General features: G+C 36.0%; 1 protein-coding gene across 6 annotated transcripts in view; it reads left to right on the top strand.

Annotated features, from left to right (window-relative positions):
* The window catches only part of ARID4B (AT-rich interaction domain 4B), a 146,735-nt gene that overhangs the window by 85,075 nt on the left and 36,265 nt on the right, over nt 1-25,395 (top strand). For 5 of the 6 annotated variants that reach the window (XR_004278522.1, XM_032312142.1, XM_032312141.1 and 2 more), the window contains exons 9-17: nt 2,957-3,036; nt 4,410-4,486; nt 5,738-5,892; nt 8,999-9,071; nt 11,188-11,282; nt 12,176-12,273; nt 13,346-13,589; nt 13,895-14,070; nt 18,117-18,368. Coding sequence is in view for 5 of the 6 variants with exons in the window: in XM_032312142.1 (XP_032168033.1) it covers nt 2,957-3,036; nt 4,410-4,486; nt 5,738-5,892; nt 8,999-9,071; nt 11,188-11,282; nt 12,176-12,273; nt 13,346-13,589; nt 13,895-14,070; nt 18,117-18,368 (1,250 nt within the window). In the remaining variant the exon portion in view is untranslated. The remainder of the gene's footprint in view (nt 1-2,956; nt 3,037-4,409; nt 4,487-5,737; nt 5,893-8,998; nt 9,072-11,187; nt 11,283-12,175; nt 12,274-13,345; nt 13,590-13,894; nt 14,071-18,116; nt 18,369-25,395) is intronic. The other variant, XM_032312144.1, reaches the window with a different exon arrangement.

Genomic DNA, 25,395 nt, shown 5'->3' with positions numbered 1-25,395 from the left:
AGCCACCCAGGCACCCCTTTCAAAGTAATTTTTTTTTTAAAAGATTTTATTTATTTATTTGACAGAGAGAGATCACAAGTAGGCAGAGAGGCAGGCAGAGAGAGGAGGAAGCAGGCTCCCTGCTGAGCAGAGAGCCCGATGTGGGACTCGATCCCAGGACCCTGAGATCATGACCTGAGCCGAAGGCAGCGGCTTAACCCACTGAGCCACCCAGGAGCCCTCAAAGTAATTTTTAAGAGGCAAATCTGTTACAACATTTTCCTGCTTCAGGGTCTTTCCTTAAAGATTTTAGATTTTATCCTAAGAGTTAACATGGCCTAAAATGCTGGAAAAATCTGAACCCTTCTTATCTCCCTTATCAGTCCAAGCAGAAAGTTAGCCACACTGACCTCCTTTTGCTCTCTGGGATGGGTTCCAGTACTTGCTGTCTCTGGACCTTCCCATTATTTGTTTCCACTGCTTGCCGTAAACCCCTTATACTATACACACGTGAATGCACGTACTTCCTTTGTCAGGCCAGTTCCCACTCCGTCTTGAAAACGGAGCTTAGGGACGCCTGGGTGGCTCAGTTGGTTGGACGACTGCCTTCGGCTCAGGTCATGATCCTGGAGTCCCGGGATCGAGTCCCGCATCGGACTCCCAGCTCCATGGGGAGTCTGCTTCTCTCTCTGACCTTCTCCTCGTTCATGCTCTCTCTCACTGTCTCTCTCAAGTAAATAAATAAAATCTTTAAAAAAAAAAAAAAAAGAAAACGGAGCTTAAATGTTGTGTCTTCAAGAAAGTGGTCCCTGCCTAATAAGGACTTCATGCAGTAGCAGTTAAATACACGTGCTCTTACTTGTTTTGTGCTTGTCTTCCTGAATGTAGGGTGCAAGCTCCACGTGGGGATGAGTCTTGGTCTCTTGTTCTCTGGCATCTAGTACAGTAGCTCGAGGTGGCAGTCAGTACCTATAGAGTGACAAGATGAGTATATGAGCAAATGCTAAGTATTTACTTCAGGACTTTATTTGAAATGACAGGGAAATTTACCTTGATGCTAATAATGTATAAAAGACTTTGATCAAGGAGTTCATTCAGAAGGCCATCAGTATTTGTTTATTTATTTATTTATTAAAAGATTTTATTTATTTATCAGAGAGAGAAAGGGGGAGAGAGCGACTACAGGCAGACAGAATGGCAGACAGAGGCAGAGGGAGAAGCAGGCTCCCCGCTGAGCAAGGAGCCCGATGTGGGACTCAATCCCAGGACGCTGGGATCATGACCCGAGCCGAAGGCATCTGCTTAACCAACCATGCCACCCAGGTGTCCCGGCCATCAGCATTTAAAGAATGCCTAGTACAATGCAGTTGCAGTTACGGAAAATGTTAACCAACTCCTTAAAGACCAGATAGAACAAACCTATTTCTAGCTGCTTTCTGATCTGTGGTGAGAGTACGTGCCTTTATGTACCATTGTGTCATCTCAGAGCCATGAGCCATGAGCCCATCCCTAAGACAAGCCTGTCATACTTTCTTAGCTTGTTTTTCATTTAGAAATATAACTATTCTGTTAACTTGTTCTTGATATGCATAGTGGGCTGTCTTGGAATTAGAATGCTAAAATTCTTAGATATCTTGCAGCAGCCTTTGGGAAGACCGGCTTTAACCTCACTTTATTTATTTTATTTATTTTTTTTTTTAAGATTTTATTTCTTTAATTGACAGACAGAGATCACAAGCAGGCAGAGAGGCAGGCAGAGAAAGCGGGGTGGGGGAGGGAAGCAGACTCCCTGCAGAGTGGAAAGCCCCATGCAGGACTCGATCCCAGGACCCTGAGATCATGACCTGAGCTGAAGGCAGAGGCCCAACCCACTGAGCCACCCAGGCGCCCTTAACCTTATTTTAAATAGCAGCTGAGGTGGCTCCAGCTAAGTCCTCCCTTGGGTAATGATCAGTCCCACACAGCCTCCATGTCTTTTTTTTTTTTTTTTTTAAAGATTTTATTTATTTATCAGAGAGAGGGTGGGGAGAGAGCGAGCACAGGCAGACAGAATGGCAGGCAGAGGCAGAGGGAGAAGCAGGCTCCCCGCTGAGGAAGGAGCCCGATGTGGGACTCGATCCCAGGACGCTGGGATCATGACCTGAGCTGAAGGCAGCTGCTTAACCAACTGAGCCACCCAGGCGTCCCGCCTCCATGTCTTTTTAAAAATGTTTACTTTTTAGAGTGGGTGGTATTATGAAGAAATTTTTGTGCCTGTTATATATATTTAAATGTAAGTAGTAAGTAGAACCTCATCTCTCGCTTTTTTAAGATCGAGACTGCTCTGGTTGAGCATCTGATACTGGCTCTCGTTTTGGTTCCCACAATTCTCCTAGCCGTGGCACACATTCTCTGTGAAGGCTCAGCCTTTACCTCCGGTCCGGCCCAGACCTCACTTTCATGCCAGCGTCCTCTTTCTGACTAGAACTCGGTCCACAGCATCAGTCTAGGCATGGCCTTGCTTCTGCTTCCGACACAAGCCTGTGTCAAAAACAATGTGGGGAATCCAGAGAGCTGGAGCGATAGAGGATGTACATTTAAAATTACTTGTGTATATTCCCACATGCTTGTAGCTGTTTACCCTACAAACTGAAATAAGTTTTCAAACTTTGAGCTGAAATTTTTTTTTTTAATTTTTTTTTTTTTAAAGATTTTATTTATTTATCAGAGAGAGAAGGGGGGAGAGAGTGAGCACAGGCAGACAGAATGGCAGGCAGAGGCAGAGGGAGAAGCAGGCTCCCTGCCGAGCAAGGAGCCCGATGCGGGCGGGACTCGATCCCAGGACGCTGGGATCACGACCCGAGCCGAGGCAGCTGCTTAACCAACTGAGCCACCCAGGCGTCCCTTGAAATTGTTTTTTGAAAGGATTTACATAGTTGATACATAAATATCTATAAATGTGCTCTTAGTTCTAATAGTTTCACACTTTTTTTTAAAGGTGGTCTGTCCAGATTGTAGTGATGAAATTGCTGTGAAAAAAGACAATATTCTTGTTCGATCTTTCAAAGATGGCAAATTGTAAGTATGATTCACTAGAGGTGAAAAATATGCTGTTTTTCCAAGTTGGGATGGTAAATGATAAATTAGTTATTTCTAATGCTTTCGCTTTTACTTTTCATCATACAGAATGTTTTGAAGTATGATCATTTTTCACATTATCATTTAAGTGGTCTTACAAGTCTGCTTTCCTTGTTCATTTTTTTTTTTTTTTAAATCCCAGAGTTCACCTAGTTTGTCAATATTTGCCTACATAGTAGCTGGTGATGTGTTGAGGCAAATTTAAATATATCTACTGTATCTAATACTTGATTGCTATCTATGAAATCTACTTTAACAAGACTGAGGTAATCAGAAATTTGAAAACTGAAATTGAATACTGGTTTGATATTAAGAAATTATTATTAATTTTTAAATGTGTAGTATTGGTGGTATGATTTTTAAAAAGAATTTTCTTTTAAAGCTTCATAATAAAGTATATTATAAATCAAATTAAATAATATCTGGGATTTGCTGTAAAATAATCAGATGGGGTGGGAGGGGAAGTAGGTAAGGATATAAATGAAACTAGTAACTATGAGTTCATGATTATTGTAGTTGGATAATGGATATGTGGTGAATGATATAAAGTTCATTGCACTGTTCTATCTCCGTTTTTATGTTTTTGAAATTTTTAAAACAAAAAGTTAAAAAAATAAGCAGGTTGAAAAATGTATTTGGAGTAGTACTCAGGCTTTTGTAGATTGATAATAAGCCAAATGCAGAAGAGCTGAATGATGGAGAACAATGATTTATTATTGTAAAATAGGAGGTAGATGTGATATATATGATAGAAACTCTCCCAGTTGCTTGGATCGGACATCCTCCCTGTGGCTAGGGAGTTCCATGAAGGATCTTAAATTATATATTAGAAGTTTGCTTTTGAGCCTAGACTCCAATTTAAAAACAATTATTAAAAGAACATTTACATTATAAATATGTACATTTTCTTCCAGTCTTAAATTTAGTAATCTCTTGTGATCATCCCAAGACAATGGCAAATTCTTACTATTTGAATTCTTTTTTATTGGATTGATCTTGCGATCCAGGTATTTTCATTTGTTATTTTGGGTAGCAGGATTGATATTTTCATTATTGCATTAGGCAGGAGGGACTCTGATATTTGAGAATACCTTGTAAAACATCTCAAGGAGGGGTCATTCTGCAGATGATACATATTTTAACATCCTGTCCAGCATTTTGTTTGGGAATTGCAACACTGTGCAGTCACTTTCATTGTAAATATTAATGTTTCCATATTTTCAGTATCTTTTCTGTGGTGCGTGATTGGCCTCTTAATCTCTGTTGTATTTTTGTGGCTTTCTTTTTCTTCAAAATTAAAACAAATAATGTAGTACTTCAGTGCCGAGAAAGGACGTCCATGAAATTACTAGTGACACTGCACCAAAGCCTGATGCTATTTTAAAACAAGGTAAGGATAATCTTGGGATAATTTATGGTTAATTTAAAAACTGCTAAAATGTTTTTGAAGATCAAACTTTCTTTTGCTCTTTATAAAGTACATATTTTTGAAGTTCTGTCTTTGAAGTTCTGTTTGGTTCTATATGAATTACACTTTTGTAAATCTTTGTGTCTTTTGCTATTACAGGGCTGCTTTTTCATCTTTAGCATATAATCGGGGCAGTAATCTAGGAGTGGGAAGAAACTAGATCATCAGCCAATTACTATAGATTTGCTTTTGCCTAGTACATAAAATATTAGTTCCCGAGGATTATAGAAACAGGAATCAAAAGTAATTTTGATTTGGCACTTCTCATAGTATAACAATAATAGTTTATAGAGGAATATGCCATAATTGCCTTTCTTACTTGATTTTTGGCATTGTAGAACTTTCTTATTGCCCAGGTTCATTAAATCTGTTAAGATGCTATGTAGACTAGTTAAAAATCAAGAATTTGTGGCTTAGAGTTCCTGTCCACATATTGTAAAAGAAAATAATTGTGTCTTGCTAATTTTGGTTTCAGCTAATTATTGATATAATTTTAATTCAGGTTTTACTAGGAATGAAGATAACGTATCTATAGTACATTTTCAGCTATTGTATGTTCCTTACAGTGGCTTTGTGCTTGGTATATAATGCTGTTTAATAATCATTTATTGGACCAATGATTAGAAATTTACCTATTTTTTTAAACCTTTAAAAAAGATTTTATTTATTCACTTGACAGAGAGAGAGAGAGATCACAGGTAGGCAGAGCAGCAGGCGGGGGGCTGGGGGGAAGCAGGCTCCCTGCTGAGCAAAAAGCCTAATGTGGGGCTCCATTCCAGGACCCCGAGATCATGACCTGAGCTGAAGGCAGAGGCTTAACCCACTGAGACAACCAGGCGCCCCAAAAAGTTTACCTATCTTAAAGTTGTTTTTACTAGGCATGTTTAATTTTTGTTTAAAAGAAGGAAACTGCTCTTTTCCTTTGTATTTGTTTGAACCTAAGTCACCCTCCGGTAACAGTAGTTTGCCATCTATAAATTGGGTGCCTGATGCTTAGGACTGCTGGGTTTTAAATGAGTCACTAAAGTGCACAGTGCCTGGCCCACAGCCAATACTTGATAAATGTCTGTGGTATTAGCACAGTGGTTAATTTTTTTATCTTGTTTAATGTTGTTAGACAAATCAGTTTGTCTTAATTTCTCCAGTTCACACAGTTTTTGGTCCTCTCTGCAGCCTTTGATCAGGCCCTTGAGTTTCATAAAAGTAGAACTATTCCTGCTAATTGGAAGACTGAACTGAAGGAAGATAGTTCTAGCAGTGAGGCCGAGGAAGAGGAGGAGGAGGAAGATGACGAAAAGGAAAAGGAGGATAATAGCAGTGAAGAAGAGGTAAGGACAAACAGTCGATGTCTTATGAAATGAAGAGAAACAGTTGGGTTTCCTCTGTGAGTTGGGATTTGGCACAAAGTCATCAATCACTTCAATGTTTTTAGTATTAGAAATATTTCATAATAAAAATATGCTTGTGCTATCCATCATAACCAAGTAGTTTGCTTGCTTATTTAAAATAGAAGTATGGTCTTGGCAAATTAGAAATAGTAAGTTATTTCAGTAACCTCAGAAATGTTTGTTAACCTTGCCATGCTTTTGGTTTATCAGATAATAAGGGAAATACCCACCTAATATGGCAGAGTGCTACTTTCACATGCTTTTCATCGTCCTGTGGCCCCTCTCACCTACTGTGTGTTCATCTGCATATTTTATTGAAGTACCTAGAGAAGTATAAAATATATCATCCATCTAGTATTATTAAAAGATTAATCAGCAAAAAAGATTAATATCTCTTTGATTCAGAGGATCTTAAATTATATCTAATGTAAATGGGTGGATAGTTCTAATTAGATCATAAATAAGGCATTTGTGAATTTGTATGGGTCAAGGAGATGAAGTTTTAGATTTTACTGTAAATGGTACTTTAGGTCTAGCAATGATAAGTACCAACAAAAGATGTCCATGATATTACTGGTGATACTGCACCACTGTACTTGTTAATATTCTGTTGAATGACTGCCTAAAAGTTACTGGTGAATGGTGCAGATAGTGAAGTCTGTATCTTTGATCATTAAGGGAACTGGACTGAATGTTTTCAGGAAACTAATAATTTAATGTCAATATATAATATTTTAGGTAAGTTATTCTGCCATCTAACTGTAATAAACAACTGTTGATGAAATAGGATTGTTTTAGACTTTGTGTTTTATGACATAGTGCTTTATGATGACAGTGTGTAGTGTAGGAGTTTCTCAGCTTCAGTCTCCCCACTGCATTCTCTTTAAAATGCCGAAATTGGGCACCTGGGTGGTTCAGTGGGTTAGGCCTCTGCCTTCAGCTCAGGTCATGAACCCAGGGTCCTGGGATCGAGCCCCACGTTGGGCTCTCTGCTCAGCGGGGAGCCTGCTTCCTCCTGTCTCTCTGCCTACCTGTGATCTCTCCCTCTGTCAAATAGATAAATAAAATCTTTAAAAAAAAAATTTTTTTTTAATGCCAAAATGAACAAGCAGTTCTTTGCTTAAAACCTCCCGAAGGGTTCTTTTCACCCAGAAGTCAAGCTTCACTTACAGAACCTCTCTCACAGTCTGGCCCCACCTTCATACCACTTCTCTTGGGATACCTTGCTACTTTGAACTTGATGCTATAGCCATATTATATTAAATACCTTGTTTCTACTCAGCCGTACACATACCAGTACCTCTGCCTACACTGCTCTTCCCTGTTCTCCCCCACTTAGCCTGGCAAACTCCTGTTCAGTTTTCAGAACCCTATTCACATGTCACCTCTATAAAGGGAAGCCTTCTGTGAAGCATCACCTCCCTCAGCTGAGGAAAATCAGTCGCTCTTATTTGCTGGTCTAACCTGATGTCGTTCCTTGTGCTTGTTTTTGTTACTTATATCCCTTCTCCCACCCACACACGTATCACCTGTTTTCTCCCCTATACGCTCCTCAAGGGTAAAAGACCCTGTGTTACTCGAGAGTGTCTGTCAGAATGTATAACATGTAAATAAATGAGAGTCAATAAATACTAGTTACTGCGATTTTTGTTGCTTTGATTTGTGTTTTATAAATGTTTTTGTAAAAGCAAATATGATTTCTAGTTTAAACGTTTTAAGTTAAATATAAACTTCACTGAAAGATTTTTGTGACAGGAATACATTTGGCAGTTTATGAAAGTCAAATTTTTATCGGGGACATTTAAGATAATATCTAGAAAGTTAGATTCCCTTAGATTTTTATCTGATTACTTTACCAAAGCCTAGCTTCTGTGGCCCATGTTTAAATTGAGAAGTGCAGTTTTTTTTTAATGAACAAATTAATAATTGTCATTTATTTTTCTCTGTTCAACCAGCAGACCTAAAAGTTTATTAACATGGATTTTGTTTCTGGTTTTTAACTTGCCTGCCTTTGCTTTGCTAGCTTTTAGAAGAAAAGGGTAAATGTCAAAACAATGGCATTAGACACGTGATTTTTTTAAAAAGATAGATTTATTTAGACTATCCGTTGAAAAGTATGCTCTTAAGTTTTACCATCAAAGATGCATTTGTTTCAGTCAGAGTAACTGTAACCCCAGGTGTGGATTTTGAATCACTTTCTCTGCAGTTACTCCTGATCATGTTCTCTAATGATCATGTTCTCCATCGCTTATTATTTTTCTTTTATTTGATTCAGCACCTAGCATAGTGCCTACACTTACTGGTGCTCATTAAGTGGTTTGTTGATTGGATGATAGTCACTGAATTGATGAGTTCCTCCATCTCACCTACTACCCTGCTCCTTGCAGGTTGCTTCAGGACCAGCTCCCTACTGCCACAGCCCCTGGCCACAGCAGCAAGAAGCTAGTCCCTCCCTTGTAATTGATAAATCGGGGAACTATTTTATTACTTGAAGATTTCCCTAAGTCTGAATCTTCAGGTATTGTAGATCAAGTTTGTTCCCCACTTTACTGATTTTATAAGCTTGAAGTGCTATACAGTGGGGCTGTATACAGTGAAGGATACTTGTGTTACAGCTAAGGGGACCCACGCCTGTATAGTTCTGGAGGAGCAGCAGGAGTCAGTTTTGATGTTAAACCCTGACCCGACTTAATATAAGCGAGAGTAGGTCTTCTTGAGCCTGTGGCCCTGATTTAAAGAATAGATATCTGATACGGTAAAAAGCTCATGAGCCATCTTGCTAAGTCTCACTTATATGAGAATTTACATTTGGAATTGTCACTGTTGAGACACCTTTTGGGACATATTCCTTTGGAAAGCATAGAATGTCTAGACTTGCCTGGTTTTGAATAGCTTAGTGTTAAGAAATAACTTTTACTTGGTTTAAAAAAAAAAAAAGCCTTTGAAACATTTTGGTCAATATTAGTCTCTGCTGTTGGTAGGAGATCTTGTATTATTAAACTGCTTTCTTGAGAAAAATAATATTTTCTTCTGTGACTAAAATTAGGAAGAAATAGAACCATTTCCAGAAGAAAGGGAGAACTTTCTTCAGCAGTTATACAAATTTATGGAGGATAGAGGTAAGTTTTTTTTAATTCATGGTTAATGTTATAATGTATTATATAGGTAATTAATACTTTAAGAATTCTGTTTCTTAAGCTTCATGTCATGATCTCATGAGTCAGGTCATGGCTCTTTTCTTGATTAGCAGCATCACCAGCACCTAGTGTAATATCTGTCATACAGTAAATGGAATGAAGACTTTGATAGTATTTTGATGCATATTATGGCCATGGACCCATATGGCCTGAATTCTGTCCTGGCTATCTGGCCTGCCATCCATGGGTCCCCAAAGAACTCTTAGTACGAGCGAGCAGTTGCATAATGGGAATCATAGCACCATTTTATTTGTACCTACATAGGTGCTTTTAGTTAAAAGCCTCTCTCTCCAGAATCACTGTTTGGTATAATTAGGATCTCTCTGTATGTGTACATGTGAGTGAGAGAGGGAGGGAGGGAGAGAGACATCATAGTCTAAGATGGACCACAAGTCTTCTTGTGACCCAGCCACACAGAACTAAGCAGAGAATTAAACCATCTACAGAGTTAGATGTAGAGAAAGGTTACAGAGTCTCAAGGTAAGCCTTGGTTTAGCTGTTTGAATCTGCCTAATGTTGTTAAGGAAATTCAAGGATTGAGGGAAAATGGTGTGGGTGCTAACCTTTAATTTCCGGTTGTGACCTAGTCCGCTAGTCACCATGCCCCTGTTACTCTGCTGCTTTTCTGCTGTTTAGAATATAATGTCTCCTTTCCTGGGAAATGCTAGAAAGGGAAGTGAGGAGAAGCAGAAAACTTTTTTAGCTTGAGGAGGACAGAATGAATAGTATTTAGAAATGCCAACGTATTCTGGGAATTAATTTTCTTGTAGGAGGGAAATTAATGTTTTTTAAATCCTCATTTGTATTGCTGATAAGTAGAAGTTGACTGTCTTTTGCTCTCATAAGTGATAGTGGCCACTATAATGCAGGTATTTTTTTATTATTTGATAGGAAATGTCTTTGCTTTCATGTTATTTCCTTGTGTGAAAGGAGGCTTGGCCTAAGAATGTAAGCAATTTCCTAGGCTTTTGTATAAGATAAATAAAAAAGTGAAGAAAATTTTAAAAGTTAATATGAGAAAGAGTGACAAAATATGACCATCCCTGTCATAGGTTGTTTTGAAAGGGCCACAGTTATGTCTCCATCCCATTATTTCCTCTACCACTTGTTTTTTTTTTTTAAAGGTTTTATTTATTTATTTATTTATTTGACAGAGTGAGATCACAAGTAGACAGAGAGGCAGGCAGAGAGAGAGAGGAAAGCAGGCTCCCTGCTGAGCAGAGCGCCTGACACGGGACTCAATCCCAGGACCCTGAGATCATGACCTGAGCCGAAGGCAGCGGCTTAACCCACTGAGCCACCCAGGTGCCCCTCCTCTACCACTTTCTAATGGTTTGGTAGTTTTAGTGTCCTTGCCTTGCATGGTCCACATTAGAAAGAAACAAAACTAAGTGGCTCCGTCAACTGAGTGTCCAACTCCTGGTTTCAGCTCAAGTCATGATCTCATGACTTATGAGATTCATTCCCATGTTGGGCTCTGCACTCAGCGGGGAGAGTGCCTCTCTCCCTCTGCCTCTGAACCCCCTCATCCCGTTCACTCTCTCTCTCAAATAAATAAATAAATAAATATCTTTAGAAAGAAACAAAATTATATAGTTTCATCCTGGAATCATTGTTTAGACTAGGAACCAATTAATAACATACAAAGAAAGTATCATGAAAATCACCCTCATTGTGAAACTGTTGCCTGTTAATTATCTTATCCCTTTCTTCAGTTCTACTAAACCTTGTTTCCTTGATTTAAAAAATTTTGTTTCGTTGGTATTTTATTTTGGTTTATCGACTATTTATTCTTTTGCTCATGAAGGAAATGAAAATGGAATGAAATCATATAAGGTTTCCAAAATCGGGTTTGAGAAAATTTTTAAAATGAAATTGGCTTAAGTAGTAGACATCATATTTTGATTAAGGGATTTGTTTTTCATATATACACTTTGCACTACATGTATTCAGATATTCAGTGGTGATACCTGAATCTTGTTAATTTTAAATAAAAAATGTAACATGGTTATAATATATTTTGTATTTTCTTTAATAGGCACACCTATTAACAAACGACCCGTACTTGGATATCGAAATTTGAATCTCTTTAAGTTATTCAGGCTTGTACACAAGCTTGGAGGATTTGATAATGTAAGTATTACAGTTAGAAATGAAACATATTTTTCATACAACATGTTTTCTTGTCTAAAAATTACTTAAAATTATATACTAATAAAAACTTAAGAGTAGAAGGAAAAGAAAATGGGAAGCACAGGTTAGAACCAGGTAGCTTCCCTAGACCAAATTTAAATTTAATTAAAGATTCTTTCAAATGAGCTTTCTGATTTATTGTTAAGTTTGTCAAACTTTAATAAACCACCTGTGTATGTCTGAGTCACAACACAACCATATTGGTAGAAGTTCGTTCTCTTTCTCTTTTCCACTAGACTGTAAGGTCCTTGAGAGTTAATATTCTTTATATCCTTAATCTCTTCCATTCTGTCTGATGCACACATACACACACACACGTACATACACACGTGTATATGTAGAAACATGAAGAAAAAAATCTTCATTGAACCAAAGAATTTATCTTAAGGTTGCCATGATGTATGATGTCCCTTCAGTTAAGATTATTCTGGGGGAAAAAAGGATTTTGTATAATAAAATGTATTAAGTTCCTTAGAACTGCTTTGATTTATTAAGCTTATAGGTTTTATGGGAACTAATACTTAAAGAATTTTATCTGTAGCTCTTCATTACAAATTTTGACTTAAAAACCTGAATATTTCCTTATGTACTATGTCAGGGCTAATTTAAAAATGAAATGGCCCAATATGTCAACATTTGTAATTCTGAGATTTATTAGAATACTAAAACTTTAAAACAATGTTGTAAACCAAGTTTTTCATTTAGAATTTATTAAGTTATTTTCATTCCTTTGAGACCAGAGCCAATACATGTAAACATATATATGCTTCATTAATAAAAATTTTATTATATTCCAACCTTTTAATTTGGGAGTTTTCATTTTCCTTTGTTAGATTGAAAGTGGAGCTGTTTGGAAACAAGTCTACCAAGATCTTGGAATCCCTGTCTTAAATTCAGCTGCAGGATACAACGTTAAATGTGCTTATAAAAAGTAAGTCAGTTCTCTCTTAATCTCACAAAACAAACTGAGGGTTGCTGGGGGAGGGGGAAGGGAGAGGGTAGTTGGGTTATGGACATTGGGGAAGGTATGTGCTATGGTGAGTTCTGTGATATGTTAATAAAAAATAAAAAACAAAAGTTAGTGTACTTAATAAACCTACATTCAATACTTTACCTAGAAAGCAGGTTAGAATTTACTGTATAACTGAGACTAAATATTTCTTCTAAGAAGCGATCAGAAATTTTTACTAGACTGATCACTCTATAATAGCATTTTCTACAATGTATTCTATGAATACTACATCTATGAGATACTCTGTAAAGAAAGTTTTTGTGGCCAAGTAAATTTGGAAAGTACTATGTAGAGGTTAAAATGCCAGAGTGTTAAAAAGTTGAGGGTTGAATCCTGGTTCTGCCAGTTACTAGCTTTTGTGCCTCTACGACCATTTCTTTGTTATCCTAAGCTTTAGTTTCCTCTTTTGTAAGATGGGATGTTAGTCCTTGCCTCGTTGGACTACTCTGATGATGACATGAGATTTCACGTGAATTCAGAGGCCTAGTGAAAGGCACGCAGGAGTGCTCAACAGATAGATACTGATACCTTTCATAACTACTGTTGTTACAGTTACTATCCTTAACATTCTGCCTTTTCACTTTTAGTGTAGGTTTTTTCTTTAAGATTTATTTATTTGAGAGAGAGGGAGAGGGCTGGGCAGAGGGAGAGGAAGAAAGAGTCTTAGGAAGACTGCACTGAGCAGGGAGGCCAACACGGGGCTCTATCTCAGGACCCTGAGACCAAGACCTGAGCCAAAACCAAGAGTCAGATGCTCAATTGACGGCACTACCCAGGCACCCCAGTGTAGTTTTTTTAGTGACTTTTTTCCTTTGAAAAATGTTTCTCTTTGGGTTAAAGAGATTGGGAAGAACAGAACTAGAATAAACAAGAATAATAATATGGCTCGGTATCTGAGGACTTAAAAGAAATGAACACATTTTAAAAACTGTAACTCTACAGCAGTATTTTGAAACGTTTTCCCAAATATAATTTCTCTTCATGTTTCCAGATACTTATATGGTTTTGAGGAGTACTGTAGGTCGGCCAATATTGAATTTCAGATGGCATTGCCAGAGAAAGTTGTTAACAAGCCATGTAAGGAGTGTGAAAATGTAAAAGAAATAAAAGTTAAGGAAGAAATTGAACCAGAAATCAAAGAAATAAAGATTGAAGAGGAGGAGAATATAATACCAAAAGAAGAAAAACCTACTGATGATGATATTGAAAGAAAGGAAAATATTAAACCCTCTCTGGTAAATCAGATACTGTTAATGGTGCTGTACCTTCTTTGGTACATTTTCTACCTTGTCTATATGTTTTCATAGCTAATTTATCATAAAATGTTATATTTTATTTTTTTCATTAAGTGCTATTTTTATATTTAAAATTAGCTGTTATTTTTGCTTAGTGTTTTAGGAATGGCAGGAGTTTTTTAAAATTACTACTACCTTTCTCAGTATTAGTATTGGTTGGTACCTCCTTTTGCTAACAATTAGAGCATGAAATGAGGGTGACAGTTTATACTTTTGTTGGTTTAGTTCCTCTGATCTTTTTCTAGGGAAGTAAAAAGAATTTATTAGACTCTATACCTACACAGTCTGATCAGGAAAAAGAAGTTAACATGAAAAAAACAGAAGAAAATGAAAATCTGGAGAATAAAGATGAGGAGACAACTGGGGTGGATGAATCCCTCAGCATAAAGGTAGAAGCTGAAGAAGAAAAAGCAAAATCTGGGTAAGAAATTTGTTTTTGGTTAAGATGCATTTTGGCTGAATGAATTCTGATTTGCTCCTTATTTTTGTATCTGTATGTTTGAATCTAAATTTGACAAAATACAGGATTTTTGAGTGGTTTGCATTTATTATGTGAGTACCATTTGCCTCCTTCAGAGACCCTGCTAATGCGACTTTGTAGCAAAAGGTCATATTTTTGATCCATTCTTCTTGCTCTCATCATGGAAATATATGAAATTTTGAGCTAGAGAAAAAGTACTTCTTACTACATTAAGCTCTGCTGAATAACCAGATAATATAAATTTGAGAAGATGGCTTTCTGTTATGTTTTGTAGATGGAATGTTGGCTCTAGATTTTAAGAGTTGTACTAATTCCTTAAGCAAAAAATAAGAATGGAAAAGTGGTAATAATTAGTTTCAAAAGGCCAGAAATTGTTATATTGTGTTTAATGTGTCAGTAGCAATTATTTGTTTTGGTCAGTTTGGAATGATGAACTTACTTATTTAGCAATGTAATTTATGCACTGCCAGTGGACCCTTGGATTTTTGTAGGTGATTTTTGGGATCTGGTCTTTATTTCTGAGGTATAAACAACCTAGACATCTCCATTGTTAATGGCCGATTTAAATAAGTACAACCAAATGTTTTTGATCATTTTAGTATTTTTCTGAAATTTGGCCACAGCATGCAGAGAAGCAGGGAAGGGAAGCAAAATAAGCTTCCTTAATATAGTGAGAGGTGTTTGTTTAGTATACTTTGTTATATATTTTTGTGTACAAATGTGTATATCAAGTACTCCTTTCTGTTATTGGAGATTATCTCCGCTGTTAAGAAACTTAGTAAGTACCTAGCTTTTTGCCTAAAATCTCTTGATCATTTTAGTGTCCTCTGAAATTTTGGTGTGGCATGTAGATAAACATGGAAGGAAAAACCTGGGTTTAGAAGAATATAGTATAAGTGTTTTCTCATTATACTTGGTTGTAGTCCTGTGTGCATGTGTGTATTTGAAGTACTCCCAGCTGCTACTGGAGATTATTTCAACTCTTAAGAAACTTAGTAAGGATTCAGCTTTTTGCCTAAAAATCTGATTTTTATATCTGCATATGTTTCTGGAATATCTACTGTGTGGGAGGCACTGTAATAAGCCTGTATTTTCTTTTTGTTACTAATAATTAATTTTTCAAGTTGGTGTTTCAGTTGATTTTATAGTATAAACTATATATTTTAGGTTCTAAAAAATTACTTAACTATATAGCTTTTTAATTTACTATATATATTTACAAATGTATCATACCACAACTGGAATTTTTCTGCCGTGACTGCCCTAATTTGGTAGATGTTCTTCAGAAGTGTTATGTGTTGGGAATGTCCAAGAATGTCCACTAGAATTTTATTAGATGAGTGCAATAGAAAAATTTTACAGTGATGAAGAATCATATGTATTTCTCTAGCATGTAAACTTTCTCTAAGTAATTAGCTACTACCAGGAACTTTCCATGTCCTTCTCTCATACTCTAGGTGTAGGAGATTAAGTAAGTTAATTCAGGTAAAACACCTGGTTCAGTGGCTGGCCCCATAGTAGGTATTAATAAATTATAGGTTTAAAAAAATTTATTCCATTGTGAGGAGTGTGACATCAAAATGGGAAAATTTGGTATTTCTTTGTGAATTCAGATGAAAAATACTTCATACATTTGGTTTCTCAAAATACAGTTCTTTGAATGATAAGTAACAAAAGTGTGTGCACATGTGTGTTGTGTACGCTTATGCACGTGCACAGGTGCAGCGCATGCATTGGATGTGAGTGAGGTGTATATATATAAATTGAATTTCTAAAATCTGTATGATGTTTACATTTTATACTTTCAAAGGATATCTTTGCTCTGTGTTCTGTCTCGTTTAGTGCATTTACCTCTGCTTTTTGCCACTGAATTATTAGAGGAGGGAGTAGGATATTTTATTTGGCTGATAGTAATTGTGTTGTTTGCTTTTTTATACTTTAGTATATTACTTAAGTGCTTTTCATTTGGTTTGTTTTTGAGGTTGATATTCAATGCAAAATTTTATTTTTAATTTTTGATTGCTTTATTATTACAGTGTTAGGGTTTTATTCCAGATTGAAAAAAAGATTGCCCTGGATGCCACTTAAAGTAGAATTGTGCTTGGATTACTGGCATTTCCAGTTGTGCTTAGTGCACTGTATAAGACCTAGTTTAGAGCTCGTTGTCATTTAAAAAATCTTAGATGTTTTATTCTGCATCTCTCTTTTCCCAATATATGATGATTCTGAGGTACATGGTAAATCTCTTCAGTGCATAGTAAATTTCTTCTTTTGTTGTGGCCACTAGAATACACTTTTTTTCCTCCCTGATATGCAGAGATACAAGCTTATGACTTAAACAAGTAATATTCTTCCCCCAAAAATGTCTTCAGCATTTTAACTTTTATATATTAACCTTTATTTATTTAAAATTGTTAATAAAAGTGTATCATCCATAATACCCTTTCTAGTAATTTTCTAGATATTTTAGCCTTGCTAGTAATTATTTCTTCATTCTAGACATGTTAATGTATTTTTAATAATAGAGTTCCTATTTTTTTAATCTCAGATTATAGCTGGTTTTGTTTAGGTCTTAATTTTTAAGTACCTATTCATTTGAATATGAATGAGTCTTTAAAAATAGAAATAATTCTTGAGATTCTGTAGACTTTGTGATGTATTTCAGAGAAAATTGTTGCATTTGTTACTTTTGTAAATTTAGACTTAATTTCACAAGACTGCTAGGTTTCCCTTCATCCTTCCTCTCTCACTATGTAGAAGGAAAGAGGTAGGAGAATAAAAAATCTTTATAGTGTTGCTTGTATTACTATAGATTATTTTTGTTGCTTCTATAACTGCATAATCAGGAGTGATAATAAAGTATGTTATTGCTAAAAAGTTTGCGTAGAATATAAAACAAATTCTCAGTGGAGAAAGCTTCTTACGTAAATATTATATTCATCAACTTCTAAAGCATAATTACTTAGCTGTCTTATAGTTGTTTTATGATCTTTGTCAGCTCTTAAGTGATGGTTTCTTTTGGAGAGAAAAATTGTTGTAAAAAGTATAGACAGTTTTTATACTGTATAGCAGCAGATAAAAACTTAAAAGTAAATATAGTCGAATTTCATATTGAAGTTTAAAAAAAAATAAATCTAGTGTTTGGAAAGAGTGATAATTTAAGATTTTCTCCAACTTGTTTAATACAGATTTGTGGCTGAATGCAAATGCTCAGTTTCAAAAAGTGCACGATATTGAGAAGATTGAAATGGTTGCAGTGCTGCTTCTAGAATGATTTTACTTTTAGTTTCGTATTACTTGGAGTTGGCCTCATATACATATTTCATTGGAACTTCAAAGTTGAAAGAATTGGTAGAAGACTTTCAGTAAATATACAGTAAAAGCAGAAATTGTAGCAAAGTTAGAAGACTAGAAAGAAAAAACTTGATGTGATATTGATGTGAAATTAGTCAAATATTCCTGTGAAAGGTAAAATAATTCAGTTAGCATAACTTTTGAAATTTTGGTTGGATCACCTTTTGAACTCAGTAAGACTAGCTGTTGGCTAGTAAAAGTTTTTGTTTTAAACATCCTGAGGCTGGAAATACTTGAATAGGAAATCATTTTTAGTCTGAAAATGGCTACGGGGTATAATGATTTTTGTTTTTGTCAATACTTTTGTATAAAACATTTTAAAAATAAAACATGAAAAAGTTGTTATAGTCGACCTTACTAGTTTCTTATACAACTTCTGTTCTTCTGGCTGTTGGAAATTTTCTTTTAACGCATTTTTCAATCTTCATTTTCTCTACATGTATCCTTCTGTAACCATGGTCATCTTAAACAGTTTTAGTTTTTAACGTTACATTGAAACTCAGAATTTCATGCACATGGAACCTGCTATTCCCGGAGCAGTCACAGCCACGATTTTTATCATTTTATGTGGTTTGGAACTGAAAAGCTTATGAGGTGTCTTTTATTAACTGCAATTTTTTAAACCTTTCAAGAGATGAAACGAATAAAGAGGAAGATGAAGATGATGAAGAAGCAGAAGAGGAGGAGGAGGAGGAGGAAGAGGAGGAAGAGGAGGATGACGACAACGAGGAAGAGGAGTTTGAATGCTATCCGCCAGGCATGAAAGTCCAAGTGCGGTATGGACGAGGGAAAAATCAAAAAATGTATGAAGCTAGTATTAAAGATTCTGATGTCGAAGGTGGAGAGGTCCTTTACTTGGTGCATTACTGCGGATGGAATGTGAGGTAACTTGAGTTTTAGCTAGTGATTACTACCTAAAAACACTTATAAAATAATTTTCTATTTTAAAATTGAATTAACGAATTACAGACTTGTCAGTATTCAAATTGAGGTCATAGTACCATAAAAAAAATGTAGATTTTAGCATGTACGTGCCTCACGTAGTGACTTCCCTACTCACTGTTTTTAATACTTAGACGATATTCTTAGTGTCTAGAAGACCGAAATCTGTACAGTTGATTTTTATGTTATACATGTAGATTAACAGAGGCAACATTGGTGAAATGATAGAAAAATCTTTTTTTTTTTTTAAGTTAAAAGACTTTTGAGCTTCTTGATGTCTGCAAGTTAACTACCAGGCTTCTTGCTCTCTTGCATTTACAACTACATTGCCACAATAACCTCTTCTTTGCAATCTTAAGTCATCACATTTCTTTCCTTCAGTAGGCAGGGATTTTATAAGTTGCAATTTCTTCAGAAGCTGTCGCCATTTTAAGAGGGCCTCTGTTTCCTCGTTAACAGCTCTTGCGTTACAGCCTTCTTCAGAAGCCCCAGAACTCTGTCTGTTTGAGACAATATGGTGGAAGTGTAAGCAAGTCGGCTTGACTAAAATATAGAGTGTGCTTTCTGACTGCTGCTAACCCTAGGGGGAAGAGAGGCAAGACTAAGGTTTGGTTTTAGGTTGTGTTCAATTACTTAAGTTCTTTTCTTACACAAATTTTCTTTGGTTTATCCAGAGAGATTTTGTATTTGAATTTTATCCCAAATTGGCAAGCCCGTTTTAGGATCTGGTCATTTAGGAATCTTTTAAGAAAAATTTAATTCCTTTTGGAATATTTGATATTATGTTTGAAATACATGGTAGGGTCGTTGCCCTTGAACAGTTTATCATAGAAGTTTTAGGTGGTGGTTTGATGGTGTATGTAGTATCTTCAAGGAAGAATATCGTTCCCATGCTTTTTATTTAAATCGTATTCTGTGATTTGGAGAGTAATTAAGAAAACATACTCTCAAATGCTGTTTCCTAAAGAAACAACTGTGCAGTCTCTTTTTCTTCAGAGTCCATTTTGTGCCATCCTATTGTGGCAATAGGAAACTCTAGGAAGCATGGCTAATCTGATTACCTTTCTTATTTAGAGAAAAGTACAGTTCTGATCCATTCTGAAGCTTGGAAGAAAATAACAATTTAAGTCATAAGGAAATGTTCAGAAGTTTTGTTTGGGACCCATTCTTTATTATTTCTGACTAGCAAGATAAAGTTCTAGATTTTAAGAATGCTGCTATCATAATTGTTGTCCTGAAACACAAGCTTTTCCAGGGAATCAGTTTCAACATCATGTATAATTTATCCTTTTCTCTGTTGGCTCTTACGCTACCTCTGTGGTGCATGATTTTCCTCACCTGCAAGGCTGGCTGTTAAATAGATCATGTTCAAAGGAAGATGCTTGAGATCTGATATCGCTGCTATAGGAGTATTTTGCCCAGTCTTTGATATTTAATTGTTTTGATCTTACTAAATGATCTTATTAATATAAATGTAGAGGGAGTTCCATTTATGCCTAGGGTGTAACTGTAAATGTTGACTATGATAGCTTAAAATTAGGAAGGAAAAAATTGAATCAGGAAAAATTAATAATTAGAGTAATGCCCACAGGATAGATAAGAGCCACATCCTCTTTTACCGCTCCTTGAGTTCTTCAGTCCTACTTATTCTGCTGGCTTCTATAATGAGGCAGTTTTTCTAGTCGCCTTTATATTAAATGCTTTAAATTTTGTGGCAGGTAGAATTTAGGTGTTCTCCAACTTGCAGTATTATCAGGGCTTGATTATTTTCTGTTATCTCATTAAATGGAAAGGAGGCTTATAGGTGAAAGAATTAAAACATTCATAAAATTATTCTGCAAAGAAAATCTACAACTTTCTGTTTGTTAAGAAAATACAGACTAAAGGCAAGAGTTATCGTTTCCTAGAACACTTGAATTTTAGAGGGTAGAAAGGGAATGTTGGTATTTTAGCTTTGAAACTGGTTGGGGGTTGGGTAGGGTAAGGGGAGACTGAATTGAGGCCTTCAAGTTTTTAATAACATAGAAAAGAAAATGAGACCTAGTTCAACAAGACAAGCTTATGTTACTGAGAAGGATGCCATCTACTCCTCACACCTCAAGCGTTTGTATGGTCTGAACTTTCAAAAGAAGAAAACTAACCAACTTGATGAAGACCTGTAGAGTGGATCTCTCCACCCTCCTGCATCATAGAGAAAACTGTACTTCTGTATATTAGCAGTTAATTTTCTTTGAGTCAGTAGAACAGTACTCCTGTTTCCCTCTGAAGCTGATCTAATGGGGACTGCAACAAATGCTCACCACTTCTACAACAGTTTCCTATTATTCCGGTGATCTCCAGCTTGATCTTTGAATTTACACTTAAGAGACATGAAATTAGAAATGAAGATTTATGCACGAAAGTTCATGAAAATAGTTTTATCTTCAGTGGCAGTTATTACCATAGCAATTTAGGAAATTTTATATGAAGCTATTTATGTGAGTTTTGTTTGATCTGAAAGGTCACTCTCCAGTGAAGTAATTTTTCTAAAGGAAAATAAAAGTATCTCTCTTAGTTTAAAAAAATACTGTTTTCTGGTAATTTCTACGTTTTTCCTTTTTTCTAAAGTTCTGTGTAAACCTTTATATTGATATTTTTATTTGTACCCCTGTTTCACAATTGAAAATGTTAATTTTTGCTGCACAAAGGATAGTGTTTGAGCCAATTTGTTTTTCACTTCCACAGTGGAAAAAAAAAAAAGACACATTTTTACAGGCTTGCACCCAGTTTTCTGGAAAATAGCCAGAGCTCTGGATCTTAAACTGCATACTGGCTTGTAGATGGTATGATACTGCTACAGAATTTTTCAGATGAGGTGGTCGTGTATCAAACAAGTGTCTGATACAAGTTGATTTGGCTAGGCTGCCACATGCTTGGGGAAAAGTCAGTGCTTTTTTATAAATTGTTTTTAACTCTTCTAAAAGTAGCATTCAATCTAGAATAATGTCAAAGTATATAAAAGTAGAAAGACAACTATTTTAATATTGTAGTAAGTTCTCTTTTAGTCTTAAAAGACAGAGCTCATATGTTTTTAAAAACTATAATCATACTTCAGTAATTTTTAGTAGTAGCCATTCTTGTTTGTTTTCTCTTAGTGATGTTAATATTTTATAGAAGTCTTTAGTACCATTAGCTAATTGATCCCTTTCATTCTCGAGTTTCTAAGTCACGGCATAAACGTGGGAATGATAGTTGAAAATGAAGTTACGCTTTGAAATTCAACTGCTGTAATCTCTGTTGCTCGTGTTGGGTTTATCCTGTTTAGTGATACAGCTAAATGTATTATGGCTATCTAGACTGCTTGGCTTGGGATTTAAAATCTATCAGTGTTCTGTATTGAGGCTGATTTATTTTTCTCCATTTCTAGTTTGGCTTTCCATAATCAAGGGGTTGGGAATTTGATTTGAGATTTTTTAAATACTGAGATTCATCAACTACATTAAAAAGATAGCCCCAACTAAAAGAGAACAGGAAAAACAACACTGAAATTTCAGCTATTGAACTCCTAAGTAACAAGTTAGTTCTACTCCATATTATAAGCTATAGGAAACTGAAGATAAGATACATTATACTTAAATATTACCTGAAATTAAATGTATTTCATTTAAAAAATATCTTACCTCTCTAAGCAAATTGGCTCCTCCTTTGAGGGAATGGGGGTGGGGGGAACTAGTCAAAAGCTTCCATAAATGGGTTCAGACCCACTTTGCGCTAACATTCAGCTGCTCTTTAACAAACATAAGTTTAATGTCATGTGCAAAGTACTATACTTGGACTGAAGATAAAAAAGAAGTGGTCCCTATTAAGAAACTGATTGTCTAGGCAGGGGAATTACCCCATCAGATTGTCTAGGCAGGGGAATTACCCCATCAAGAACACCCTCCTTCTTGATGCCCTCAGTGCTCCTCTTGTGTTGCCTACCTTCAGTCACTCCTTATCATCATTTCTTTTGACCCCCATGCTCTTGTGTTGCTTTGTAGTTCTTCCTGGACTACAGGAAGTAGTTCTGCTTAAATCTCACGCTCTTACTCCTGGCCTGCTTAAATCTCACACTCTTACTCCTGGCCTGCATCTGTGCAGCTGATCCTGTCTGGAGAAAGCAAACAACCACGCTGACTTCTTTTAAATTCATGAGTATGAACTTTGGGTGGCCACGATATGTTTCTTTTCCATTCATTCCTTCCTTTTCTCCGAAGACAGTTTCATACTGTTTCTTATCTCCTCAAATGCCTGGCATCTCTTCCCCACTCTCACTTTCAGTTGGTGACCTTACTTTATAACCTTGTGAAAAACTGAAGTGAGAGGAGAGTTTTGTGAACTTCACATCTGCCTCCTTACCTGCATCTGCTGCTGCATTCTGTCTCTCTCCCTCTTTAGTCATCTGTGAAAACAAGTGTGCTGCTGTGTCAAGCCGTTCTTCTAATTATCTTTCCTGCTTTCCTAAGTCAGAGACATGGGACTAGAAATTCTCCCTTTTTCCTCTCTCTCTTTTGTCAGTTTCTCACTCTGTTTTTAATCATCCACATCTGGACCTGCAGTGGTTTTTCCCATCTCAAAACTCACTTGAGCTTTACCTGCTTTTCTTGCTGTGCCATTTCTTTGCTCATTTCCATCCAGCAAAACTATGAGCTTACATTTATCACCCAGTTTACCTCCTGTTGTTTTGTGTAAAGCCAACTCCACTAAGGCTTTTGCCCCATCACACCTCCCTGTCAGTGACCCCATCTAGCTGAACTCCATCCTTATTTCTTGACCTCTTGTTACTTGCCTTATCAGTGGTATTTGACCCAGCCGATCCTTCCTTCCATGATAATTTTCACTTGTGTTCCAGCTGCAGTAGCACCAACTGTTTTTCTTGTTTATTTTCCTTTTCTGCCGTTCCTCAGTTATCCTCTTTTGTCTCTCTTGTCTTTGTGTGTTTTCTTTTTTTACAGTCATGCTCTTCTTTTATCTTTCTGATATCCATTTTAACTTCTTTTACTTTCCATTCCTATTTTTCTAGCTCTAATTTGAGACACTTTTCGGATACTGAATTTTTCCATATTATTTTTTTGGAGTCAAAGGGATTTGACCTTCTGGAATATAGCTTACACCTGTATACCTTACACCTATGACATGGTAAAAAAAAAATTTTTTTTTTAATTGTTCAAGCTTTCTACATCAGGACAACATTATTTTTCAATACAAAAGTGCATTTAGGGGCACCCGGGTGGCTCAGTTGGTTAAGCGGCTGTCTTCAGCTCAGGTGATCCTGGAGTCCCAGGATCAAGTCCTGCATTGGGCTCCCTACTCTGTGGGGAGTCTGCTTCTCCCTCTAACCTCTCCCCTTTCATTCTCTGTCTCTCAAAATAAATAGATAAAACCTTAAAAAAAAGCAAAAACAAAAGTGCATTTAACTTTAAAACATGAAAAAAAATCCCCATTCCATATTCATTCCATTAATATCCCTTACCACATCTAGAAAAATACGTGTCTGCATTTGGTAAGTAGGAAACAAATACTGAACTAAATTGGACCTCCTGGATATGAAATAGAAGTAGAATAGAAGGTAAAATCTATATAAAAGGGACAAGTCTATAAAAATGGCACCTATAGAATATAGAGACTGATGGGAGATTGGAACAGCTGTAGCCTGGCTCTCCATTGGAGCCTCTTGATGCTTTTATATGTGGTAACTCTTTATTTAACTTTCTGAGGAACTGTCTCAACTATTTTCCGCAAAGGCTACACCATTTTACATTCTTACTAGAATTGTATTGGGGTTCTGGTTTCTCCATGTCCTCACCAACATTTTATTATTTTCTGTTTTTAAAAAAAGGTTTATTATAGCCAACCTAACAGGTATCTCATTTGGTTTTGATTTGTATGTTTATAGTGACTCGTGATGTTGGGCATCTTTTTGTGTCCTTATTGGCAGTTTGTATGTCTTCCTCGGGGAAATGTCTGTTTAAGCTCTTTGTCCATTTTTGAATTGTTTTTGTTGTTGAGTGGTAGGTGTTATTCATGTGTTCTGTATATTAATCTTTCCTCAAATAAATAATTTGCAGATATTTTCTCCCATTCTTTGAACCCGCAGAATTGTCTTTTCACTCTCTTGATAGTGTCTTGATGTACCATAGTTTTAAAATTTGATAAAATCCAAATATATCTATTTTTTCTTTGTTGTCCATGCTTTTGGTGCTGTATCGTAGAAAATATCACCAAATCCAGGGTAGTGAATATTTCCCCATGTTTTCTTTTAAGAATATTCTTGTTTTAGCTCTAATACGAAAGTTTTTTTTTTTTTTTACCAATTTTGAGTTAATTTTTATATGTAAATATGGTAGTTAGTTCTTCTTTGTGATCTTTTTTTGTCATATGAAGAGCCCATCTCCTAATTAGTAGCCAAAATGGGGTTGAGGATGAGAGACTAGAATGAATCTGATTGGAAACACTCCCGCTCTATGACTTTCCTTCTCTGTCTCCTTTTGTCTCTTTAAGAATTTTTATGTCACTTCAGCTTAATTTCTTTATTGCTTCTATCTGCAGAATGTTCTACATCCTTACTTTTTTTTTTCTTTTACTTCTGTGTAATCTGATCCTTGCCTTACTTCCATTGTGTATGCCATTGGACTTAGGAATGTTGACAGAAGAGTACATACAGAGTTCTGTTCCTGTGCTTCAAAATAATTCTTCTGGTAATGATAGAAAGAAAAGCAAAGTACGCTAGGAACTTGTCTGCTTTATTGCTATAGTATGGAAGTTAAAAAACTACAAATGAAGACGATCTGACAGTGGTTTCTAAGTGAGTATCTACAAACTTGTTTTAGAGGATAAAGAGTCTTTTTTTTTTTTTTTTTAAGATTTTATTTATTTATTTGACAGAGAGAACACAAGTAGGCAGAGAGGCAGAGGAGGGGGGAAAGCAGGCTCCCTGCTGAGCAGAGTCTG

This window comes from Mustela erminea, chromosome 14 (assembly GCF_009829155.1).
Source record: "Mustela erminea isolate mMusErm1 chromosome 14, mMusErm1.Pri, whole genome shotgun sequence".
Taxonomy (NCBI): Eukaryota; Metazoa; Chordata; class Mammalia; order Carnivora; family Mustelidae; genus Mustela; species Mustela erminea.
This window is presented reverse-complemented; position numbering and strand designations above follow the sequence as displayed.